Source organism: Balaenoptera borealis, assembly GCF_965194805.1.
Source record: "Balaenoptera borealis genome assembly, chromosome: 10".
Classification (NCBI taxonomy): Eukaryota; Metazoa; Chordata; class Mammalia; order Artiodactyla; family Balaenopteridae; genus Balaenoptera; species Balaenoptera borealis.
In genome coordinates this window covers 115,365,181-115,376,028 of record NC_138874.1, presented here as the reverse complement: position 1 = coordinate 115,376,028, position 10,848 = coordinate 115,365,181, and the positions used below count along the sequence as shown (strand labels likewise).

General features: G+C 60.8%; 1 protein-coding gene across 11 annotated transcripts in view; it reads left to right on the top strand.

The window, feature by feature from the left end:
* The first annotated feature begins 5,796 nt into the window (after positions 1-5,796).
* Positions 5,797-10,848, top strand: part of EBF3 (EBF transcription factor 3) — a 117,454-nt gene continuing 112,402 nt past the window's right edge. For all 11 annotated transcript variants that reach the window (XM_082407391.1, XM_082407389.1, XM_082407388.1 and 8 more), the window contains exons 1-4: positions 5,797-6,446; positions 6,546-6,702; positions 7,067-7,130; positions 7,834-7,889. In XM_082407391.1, coding sequence (XP_082263517.1) covers positions 6,313-6,446; positions 6,546-6,702; positions 7,067-7,130; positions 7,834-7,889 — 411 coding nt within the window. In that variant the 5' untranslated portion in view covers positions 5,797-6,312. The remainder of the gene's footprint in view (positions 6,447-6,545; positions 6,703-7,066; positions 7,131-7,833; positions 7,890-10,848) is intronic.

Below are 10,848 nucleotides of genomic sequence, written 5' to 3'. Positions count from 1 at the left end.
TACGGTTTGGGTGTGTTTAGGTGTTGATTGGCGTACTTCGCGCGCCATTCCATGTAGAAGCTACTCTGGGGAAAGTTTGCTTTGTAAACTGGCGGGGGCGGGCGGGCGTGCGCGGAACCCGCGTCCGGGGCGCCGGCTCTGGCTCAGCCTGCCCGACTGCCTTGGGGCGCCGCTGAACGCAGCTCGGGAAGTCCCAGCTCGTTGCGAAACCACTGTGCCTTTTCGGATCCGAGGGACCCCGCCACGCTCCAGCTGTCTTTCCCGGCACCGGTGCGCCTTCCGAGCTTGTTGCGGAGAGGCAACCTTTAAGGTTGCAAGGTGCACTGGGAGAAGCCCGGCTGGCAGAAGGCGAGTGTTTGATTTCGGAGTCTCGCTCTGGCTGAAGAGCTCCCAGGGCTGACTCAGAATATGGGGTTAGACAAAAGTGACTGAAAGGACCAGAGAAAAGTTAGGACAAGGAGACAGTAATTAACTGTTTCCTTTCTAATTTCGCATGCTGCAGGAGCCGAGGTGCGCCCCGGCATTTTCGGCCCCGCTTGGAGCTAGGTTTTCCAGGGAGACGGTCGAGCGCGTTCCGGTGGCGTCCGCTGCCCCCCGCAGGGCCGGGCACTTGGAGCGCGCGCTTCTCTCCAACAAGCGCGTGAGCGCGGTGTTCGCCGCCTGGGCCTTGTTCCCGGTGCCCGGCTCGGCCTGACTCTTGCAAACATACGTGAGCGGCAATTAGGACCGGGCGGCGGGTGGACGTTTCTGCGCGCTCCTGAGGTCACGGGGTCAGCGAGGCCTAGGTGCGCCCGACGGACAGGAGCCGCGGCCCAGCTGGTGAAGCCGGGCGGGGAGCCGCGGCGGCCACCTGCCCGGGGGTGGGTGGGAGCCTGGGCGGCTCGGCTCTCGGCTGCGCGGCGGCGCTCTGCTCTCCTCACCCCAGGAGGCGCTGTTTATCAAACTTGGCCGCCTTGGCAGGAGGCGCCTGCACGTTCTCACTTGGAGAACTGAGCCCTTTTCGGTACTCGGGGGTGGGCCTACAGAGTGACCGGTGTTGGGGGGGCGGCGGTGCAGAGAACAGGGGTCTTGAGATCCTTCGGTGCTCTCTTTTTAGCTGTGAATCCGGCCAGGCCTCCCGCCTTCCAGCGCAGGGGAGAGGAGCCCGTAGAAGCGCCCCGTGTGTCCGGGGCGAGATGCCCAGTTACTTGCCTCTGAGGGCAGGCGGGACGCGCGTCCCGGCTTGGGTTCCGTCGCCGCAGGCCTCCTGAGGGCCCCGCAGCTTCCGTCTCTGTGCTGAGGGGCGAAGGCGCGTTCTCTGCGCCTGGAAAACTCCCCAGACTCTGGCCCGGCCCCCTTTGTACGCAGCTTAACAGGTTGGGGTGGCCTGAGTGCGGACCCCTGGCTTCCCCGGTCTCCCCAGGCCCACGGGCGAGCGTGCCCCCGCGGCGCAAGGCAAAGCCTGGGCGCGCTCCGGGGCCGCGTCACTGACCCCCGAGGGGCAGGGTTCGCGAGTGCCTGGCTCTTCAACCCCATCCCGCAGTTCACGGGACTTTCTAGGTGCGCCCTCCCGGGATTACTCTATTCTCCGGCTCCCCCAGCCCCTGAGGCCTCCTTCCCGCCGGGGCCCAAGGTCAGTCTGGCCCTCCGCTTTCGGGTTCTCTTCCCGAGCCGTGCCTGTGCGCGGCGCCGGGCCCAGACTCGGGGCCGGAGCGGGGCTGGAGGCCGGGTCACCGGCGCTGTCTGAGCGTGATCCCCGGGCGCGGAGGACGTGGGGCGGGCCGCGCCTGCAACTCAGCACTGGCGGCGGGAAAGCGAACCGCTGGCCTTCGGCGCGTTGGCTCCCACCCTGTCCCGAGGGCTCTGAGGGACATGGCCGCGCAGCCTGGGCCTGAGGACACTGGCGCTACGAGGGAGCCGCGCCCGGCCGCGCTCGCGCACCCCGGATGCCTCCTGGGGACTGGCTTCCAGGAACCCCCGGCCCGGGCTTCTCAACGCCGGAAATGCAGTTTATTACTCTTCGGAAGGCTGGTAGAGAGGGCGGCTGGCTCCCCGGCTCGGCCGCGAGCAGGAAGGGGCATTCACAGAGTGCTCTGGACGTTGGGCCGGCGCTGACGCCGCGGCCGGCCTTGCGCCCTGGGACCCCAACTTGGTCGAAGTTTCTGGATGGCTCGGAGGCCGGCACCAGCCCGGCTCCCGCTCTCCAGGCCGTGCACCGCGCAGCAGGGGAGGACCCGGGACCGGGAGGCGCGAGGGGGAAGTTCAACGCCTGGCGCGCGCGAGCAGCCCTCCCCTCCTCCCGTGGGTGGGCAGTGGGCGCGGGCGGAGGGCTTGGCGCGCGCGGCGGCCTGGACACTGCGCGGCCGGCAGGGAGGCCGGGCTGGGCCTGGGCGCGGGCGCTACGCGGTTGTACCGCCTGGCCCGGCCTCGGGTGGTGCCGCGGGTCAGTGGCCAAGCGCGGCCGCGGCCTTGCGCTCTGCACGCCGCTCCCCGAGCGGGGCTCCAGGGGCTGCGGGCGCTGTCTCTTTAAGGTCACTGCCTGCTCCGGCACGACGTGGGGAGGACAGCTGGGCACTGGCCATCTGACTGACTCCGGCGTGACATCTGGGAGCCCACTGGTGTGTGGCACGCGAAGCGCTTGATGCCGCTATTTAAATGCAAATGTGAGGGGGCTCATTGAAGCCTCTCCCCGTAAATCCGCACAAAAGGAATACTTCCCAACCTCCGAGGAGGAGGAGGAGGAGGAGGAGGAGGCAGTGGCGCGAGGGCCACCCGTGCAAATCGCGTTGAGCGCGGCGCCCTGAGCTGTCGTCGCCGCCGTCGCGGCCCGCGAGGTTTCCAGCGAGGGTCAGGCCCCGCCCGGCCCGGCCCCTGGGCGTCTGTCTGGCCCCTGGGAGCGGTCTGTGCGCGGAGGCTGGACCAGCGGTCGCGGCGGGCCTGCTCAACTTCCAAAGTGTCAGCCTGTCCGCCCCCCCCACCCCGGCTTCCCCCGCCTGGGTACTGGGCGCCCCTAGATCCCCAGAGAGCGAGGGGGGGGGGCGGGGGCAGGGCTCCTGCTAGAGGCGGCGGGCGCGGGGACGCGCTCCCAGCATCTCTCTGGACATCCAGGAATTGACCTGCGGACCCCTCCGCCGTCCCCGGCCTGGGCGCTGGGCCCCTCGCTCCTCTCCGCTGCCGCTCCCGCCCCGTCAAGGGGAAAATCTGGGGTGGGGTGAGGTGGGGGCTGAGGGGCTGCCCTGCCAGGCCGCTCCCCAGCAGGCCCGTGTGGAGACCCTGCCCGGCTGGCGAGTCCTTGTGCCCGCAGCTCGGAGCCAGCAGTGGAGTGACAAAAAAGATAAAGTTGGTGAATGATAAAGACCGTATTTTCCACGCTTTGGGTGCGGGACCAGATGATCTAGAAAATGAGCTGAAATGGATTCAGCCTCCGAGCCTGTTGTGAGAGCAGCTGATTCCCCCATTTCGGGCCAGATGGCTGCTGAACACAGATTTGCATTCATTTTCGCTTAATATCATCCAAAATAGTGGGGCAGCTGCATTTGTTGTCAAAAAGGTTTAAAACCCCTTTTCTTTCTGGGGCAGGATCGTTACCTTATGTGATGGGCTTATAGAACTTTTTTTCCCTCTTTAGTCAACAGTATCAGATTTAGAAGGATTTGTCTTAAAACCTTCTAATTTGGTAATCAGATTTAAATCGCCTTGGCGCGTGTAATCTGAATTAAAGATACTGTAAATGATTTTAAGCATGATACTTTCGTTAGAGCAAGGAAGGGGGCACCTCCAGCGTGGGCTGGGCATTTTAGGAAGTGTGCTACAAAGGGAGCATTGTTTCCCCTTTCCAACTTCATATTTTCCGAAAAGGCACTTTGCATAATCTGACAATCACGCTTGCCTGGCCGCTCGCCTTGCGGTGAGCCCCAGAAGCAGCTAAATACGCAGAGACAAAGCGATTTCTCAACCCGACCCTCCACCGTTGACTAACTTTATTTTGCGTTGTCCCTCCACGAAGAAAGTGTTCCCTCTTCCACTGGGTCGGCTGTGGGTGGAAAGCGCTGGGCTTATTAGGAATACAGAAATTTTCATTTAATTTATCGTGAATAGTTTCCATACACTTTGATTTAAGGTTATTAACATTCTATAGACAGTGGCATCTTTAATATGTGGCGATCGCTTCTAAAGACTAATCTCATTACCCTCAAATAGTCATAAAATATGATTTTATTATACTTACGTATTTAATTAGACGGCCGGCACCGGAATGGATTTTGAGATGGGACTGGCGCAACAGCTGTGATAATTCACTTATCTTTGGCAATAGTCATTAACCCCCAACACCAGCAAAATAGATTGCTTTCCAGCACTGCTTTTTTTCTCACCCCTTCCAAGAGGCTTGGGGGGTCCCCAGATAACGTAAATCGGACTTCGATTTTCCCGATTAATTAAAATATTAACGCACACACACTGCCAATTCATGAAAAAAAAAAAACGAGTGCTGCCCCAGACCGGGCCTGAAGAGGCTGTTCTGCGACACACTGCACCTTGAAACCTGTTTTTTAATTTTTTGTTTGTTTTAATCAAAAGGGCCTGATTTCTCTCCGCAGGGAAGCGCCGGGACAGCTCCTGGTCGTCCCCAGGGCCTCCGCTCCGTGTCGCGCAGACGTCCTTTGGGCGGGCAGTGCGCCTGGGCGCCGAGTCCCGGCTGCCTGCGGGAGCCTGGCCGCCGGGCCCACGCGCTACCCGCACCCCGCTGCCCTCCAGATTCCTGGAAACCAGGTCTGGAAGCCGCGCGCCGCGCGCTCACCCGGGCTCAGCGGCACCGAGGGCAGGACCCGGGCGCCCGCAGCGTCTGCTCGGCTTTTAGAGCGGCTGGCGCCGGGGAGGTCTGGTCACCGCGCGGGGCGCGCAGCCGGACACCCGGCTCGGGGTCGCCGCAGAGGCCGGGCGCGCTTCCTGTCCGCCCAGAGAGCCCGGAGCCTTCTTTGTCACTCGCCGCGCCTAAGGACAGGCCGGGGGACGGGGTCTCCCGTGGCCACCGGGAAAGAGAGCATCTGGCAGAGCCCGCCTCCGACGTGGGTCCCCAGCCCGACACTCGGTGGCCTCCGCCGGGGCGGAAGGCACGCGCGCCCAGAGAGGCCCAGACGGGGGCAGACCGGCCCCCCAGCAGCCTTAGGTCTGCTTAGAAAACAGGCTGAGCTGCGCGCCCCGCCTTGGCCGGGGAGTCCTGCTTCTCCCCCCCACCCCCGCCACCTCGCCCCCAGGCCCCAGCCCCCAGCCCCCAGTCCGTTGCTTGCTCCTCCAGCTCCCTTCCTTCGGCTTGCCTGCTTCTACCACTTTTCCCTTTGGGCCATCCCAGGGCGACCTGCGGCCCCTTGCATTTAGTGCCAGCATTTGGGCAACTGGGGGCGCCCCGGCATTTTACCCCCTGCTCCCCACGGTGTTTTGACTGTGTGGCTGATTTCGGGAGGAGGTATTAAGGGGCCAGGCTGCAGTTGTGCACTGGTTGTTTGTTTCGTTTCAAGACTTATTTGGGCGAGTAGTAACTTCCTTGGCTGCGGGTGGGCGCGAGGAGCCGCGGCGTGTGGCTGGGGGCTGCGGCGGCGCTCGGTGGCGCTCGGCGGCGCTCGGCGGCGGCAGGGCTCGCGGGGCTCGCGGGGCTCGGGCCGGCTCGCGGCGCCGTCAGGCAGTCAGTCGGAGAGCGCGGCGGCGGCGGCGGCGGCGGCGAGGGGCGCGGCGAGGGGCGGCCGCTCCCATATATGGCGCAGGCGCCGCCCCCCGACGTCACCCTCTGACAGCGCCGCTCCCGGGGGCTTCGAGTTTTGGCTCCCGGGAAAGGGTCCATTCCTCGGGGAGAGAGGGCTGAGTTTTGTGCGCCTCCGTCCGCTGCGCGCGCCGCTCCAGGCCCCGCCGCGCCCCGCCTGCGCCCGGGACTGCGCCGCGGCACTCACTGCCCCGTTTATTTGTCTTTGGAGCAGGCGGGCCGCGCCAGAAGCGGGCGATCCCGCAGTGTCCTGCAGCCGCGGACGCCGCCTGGCTAGGATGACACCACGTTGAGCGCGCCTGCAAACAACAACAAAAACCGCCGCCGCCGCGGCCACCGCGTCCTGCTCCGCCGAAGCGCCGCCGGTGTAGCCGCCTCCGCGCCCCCGGCCGTCCGGAGCGCCCGGCCGCCGGTGTATGTCGCGCCTGCCCGGGACGGGCTGAAGCCGGCGGCGGGCCGGACCGCAGGCGCCGAGCAGGGCCAGCGCGGCCAGGGCAGCCGCCTGCCGCCGAGCCCCGAGCGCCGCTGCTCGCGGAAGCGCCTTCGGCCGGGAGCTGCGGCCGCCGCCACCAGTTTTCATGTTTGGGATTCAGGAGAATATTCCGCGCGGGGGGACGACCATGAAGGAGGAGCCGCTGGGCAGCGGCATGAACCCGGTGCGCTCGTGGATGCACACGGCGGGGGTGGTGGACGCCAACACGGCCGCCCAGAGGTACGTACCGGCCGCCCCCGCGCGCCCCGGCCCCGCCGGGTCCCCGCAGCCGGCCGGCGCCGCGCTCCTCACCGGGCCGCTGTCTCTTTCCTCCCGCAGCGGCGTGGGGCTGGCGCGGGCGCACTTCGAGAAGCAGCCGCCTTCCAACCTCCGGAAATCCAATTTCTTCCACTTCGTGCTGGCGCTCTACGACAGGCAGGGGCAGCCGGTGGAGATTGAAAGGACCGCTTTTGTGGACTTTGTGGAGAAAGAGAAAGTAAGTGCAAACATACAGTCACACCCTCCATCTTTCTAGAAGTGGGAGGCAGGCGGTGCCCAAGCGCGGTGGCCCCGAGTGCCCCCCTTGGTGGCGGGGACCGCTCTGCGAGGCGCCCCCCGCCGCCGCCACGTGCGGCCGCCCGGGCCCGCCGAAGGCTGGGCAACTTCTCTGCGCCCCCGGACTTACTCCGGGCGAGGAGAACGCTGGCCTTCCAGCAGGAAAGTGACATCACCGCGCTGCTCCGAGCTAGGAATCCTGCCATGCGTGAGGCCAAGGGGCCTCGGTCGTGGAGGGGGACCGAGTGCGGTGGCCGCGCCGGACACCGATCGCACTAAATGCAATTATTTATCGTTACTTTCAGGAGCCCAACAACGAGAAAACCAACAACGGCATCCACTATAAACTCCAGTTGCTGTACAGCAACGGTAAGTGGCGGCGGCTGCTCCTGCCTTCCCGCCCCGCCGGGCTCGCTCTCCCTTTCCGCGATGGTTAAAGGACATAAAGATTTTGAGATTAAAATGACATGGATGTAAACACGAAATCTTCTCATGGCATAGAAGGAAAACAAAACATAAACGATCAATAAGTCGATGGCACTTCACATGATTAACCGGTCGGGCTCGAAGCAGAAAGTAAAAAGGGGATCGATACGGGGCGCCAGCAGAACATCACTTTTAAGTGACTTTTTTCAATTTTGCAAATTAATGTTAATTATTGAAACGGGGGTAGCTCTGTACACCGAGCACAACTTATTTCCTGTGCACTGAGATTTTAAAAAAATCCTCGAGAGACATTAGAAAGAGTTCAGGCTCTCACTGAGTTTCCATTTCGTGCTTTCTGTTTTCAAAAATAAAAGCAGCACATGGCCCACCCGGGGCAGTGACCAGGCCTGCTCTCAGCCAGGCACATTTCTTGCACCTTTAAATGCAAACCCTAAGAGTATTAAGGTTCTTAATTAAGAAAAGAAAAAATTTAAATGAGAAGTGATTGGGGTTCTTTCCTGCCTTTTAAAGGGCATGCCTAACTTTTGCTGCATCATGGAGGTGGCAGTCCTGGGTTACCGACTTCCTGTGCCCCCGTGTGCCCTTGCTAAAATCCTGATGAGAATCTGTCCCTGTTTCTTTGCAGGAGTCAGAACGGAGCAGGATCTGTATGTTCGCCTCATAGATTCAATGACCAAACAGGTGAGAAAGTTTAAGCCTCGACACTAGTTTTCACTGCTCAGCTGGGGCTGTCCTGGGGTTTCAGAGACTAGGAGACTGACAAATGGATCTGGTGTATTTGTTTTTCATTTAGTTTCCTTGACATGCTAATGAGAATTCCATATTTATTGGAATAAATGAAGTGATTGGTAAAATAGTTTATGTTGTCATTAGAACAGGACATATATGCTTTATTAAATGGCTTGTGATTGGAATCAAATTCTGTCTTAATTAATTACGGTAATTAATATTTGACAAAATTCTCAGGGTCTCCCCCCTTGTAAATTTTTAAACATTTCTCTCTCTGCTTGGAATCATTTCATTGATTTTTTTTTTTTTTCTATAACAAAGACAACTAACTCCTTTCCAAAGCCCATTGGGTTGGACTTGATTAGCTCATTTTTTCCTCCTTTCCAGTGTGATGGTCTAGTAACACGAGACGTTTATTTGGATTTAAAAGTTAAATGTGTTGGGGTGAAAAGTCACCTTGTTCTCCTGTAGTCCATCTTCACCTCTCAGCCCCCCATCTCCATAATTCAAACTCCGAGCTCCAGGGGTCACCCAAACCCGTCCATTGCTCTGGGGGTAGCTTCTCATCCCTTTCCACCCTCTGTCATACCTTGTAAATAACATAATTACCAGCAGTTCCTTATTAAATTATTTAACCTGTCTTGGTCAGCTTTTCCAATGATAGCTATTGGCTATCAGTCGTGTGATTAAGTGCAGAAAAGTGCTTCATTGCTTTTTGACATTGTGCAGTCTCTGGCTGGTTCTGTGTTGGGTGGTATGTCGTTGTTTAGTTGTTTTAAAGATTTCCCCCCCATTTTCTTAAAGTAGTGTTGGGGGAGGGGCAAATCCCACGCCTGAGTGAAATCCACTCTGCACAGATTGATTTAAAATATACTTCCAAACTGAGCTTCACGCTGAGAAATGAAAGTAGTGTCTTCAGTTTTGATGCCAACTTGAAGAACTGTGAGCGAAGTAAAAAGGAACTCTTTCTGCTTCTTGCAGCCCAGCACGCATGCTTCCCACTCTGCACGGCAATTGGTTTTCGGATTTTACTTCCCCTTTAAAAAGTTTGTCTTTACCTAGGCAACAAGCGTGTTAGATTTTAATGTCTGCAGTGGTAAAACACTATGGTTTTCTCTTAGAGTAAAACAGATCTGACAGGTAAACTACGGTCTTTCTGACAAAGACGGAGGCGGCGTGCCCTTCGGTAATTATTTCACTGGGATTCAGGGAAGCCTCTGGAACTCGGGAGGCGCGTTGACAGGGTGCTTTTATTTCCTTTGTATATAAGGGCTAAATGTTTTCGGAAATCGCTGTAGTCTAACGAAGAGGTTGATGCAGGCAGCGCTGAGTTTCTGCATAGAGAAGGTTTCCGTTTTAAGTGCACTTTTATTGTTCATTTTTCCCTGTACCTTTACAGTATAAACGGGGCTGAGAATAAAGGCATTTAATCTCCTCTCACTGACGGAGATGGGGGGGGGGTGGTGGGGAAGGAAAGAAATAACCCAGTAACTGATCAAAGAGTCAATGGCGCTGAACCGACAGTTTATGGATTTCTGTTTGTGCTACAAAATAAAAAATAAATCAAATATAAATACGGGGATCCATCCGAGGACAAGCCGCGTTCTCAGAAGTGCTGGTGCCCGCCGCGGCCACGCGCCCTGAGCCCCAGGCGGCCCGTTGGCCTGGGGTGACACCCATCACTTCTGTGGTTCCGAGTGGGTCGGGAAGGAGGCAGTGGGAGAGGGCCTCGCGGGAACCCTTCCCTCTGCCCAGAGAGCGGCCCCGGGCTTTCCCAAGAAAGGGCTTTGTCCGCCTGGAAGTGGAGGAAAGTGTCAGAAGTGCCTGAGGAGGTTGGAAGTAATTTCCAGATAATTTTCGGGGGGGGGGGCGGGAACTGGAGAGGAGACTCCCCTCCCCGTTCCGTGGAATTTTCTGCGGGGGAACTTGCGGCTCCCGGCCCCCGCCCCTCCCCCTCCCCCAGTGGCCTTTTTCCCTTTTTTTTTTTTTTTCTTTCTTTTTTGGCGAGGCCGGCGGTGGGGCAGGCGCGGGCGGCCCCCCGGCCCGGGTTCCCGGCTGCGGAGCCGGGCTGAGCGCGGTCGTGCGCGCACCTAGGGCTTCGCACCATCTGGCGGAGCCTCTGCTCAAAACCCACCAGAGCGTGTGCGCAGACACTGCCTTTTTACCCGAGAAAAATCATTGTTAGCAGTTTCAAAATAAACACCAGATTGGCCATTAGCACTTTCTTTCCAAATATCATCCGGCGAGGAGCACGTGGCCGCGCGGGCCCGGGCGCCCCGGGGCCCCCAGCACTCCTGCGGGGCGCCCACCAGGCCCGGCCCGGCGCGGCCACGTGCGGCTGCTGCGCCCCGGCCCCGGGACCGCCCGCCGCGTGCGGATCCCGGCCGTGGCCGGGCGCTCAGGGCGGCCCCCGTGGGCTCGGGGCGGCGGCGGGGCCCGGGCGGGCGGCCCACGCAGGCGCCTGGGCTTGGAACGCGGGGAGCTGCCGGGCGCCCGACTTGCCCGAGCCCGGGGAGCGCGCGGGGCAGGGCGGGCGCGGCCCTCGACACCAGGCAAACTGCTGCCTGGGCGGCTCTTCTCCGCTTCTTTACTCTTACTTAGCGCGTTCTGATCGGCCTTTTGCAGCACGCCGATTGCAACTCGGTGTAGACAATAGCCCGAGGACGCGGCCCGGCGGCGGCGGCGGCGGCGGCGGCGCGGGCAGCAAGGGGGCCGGGAGCAGGGGCGCCGGGGTCGGTGCCTGCGCGCCCTCGCTCCCTGCGCCGGGGCCTCGGCCTCCCTCTCCCGGCCCTCGCCCCGGCCCGAGCGCGGCCGGCGTCCTCCCGGGCAGAAGGCCCCGCGCAGGCCCTGCGGGCGCCCAGGAGAGGAGGCCGCCTTGGCCTAGCCAGGCTCCGGGTGACCCCGCCAGGAC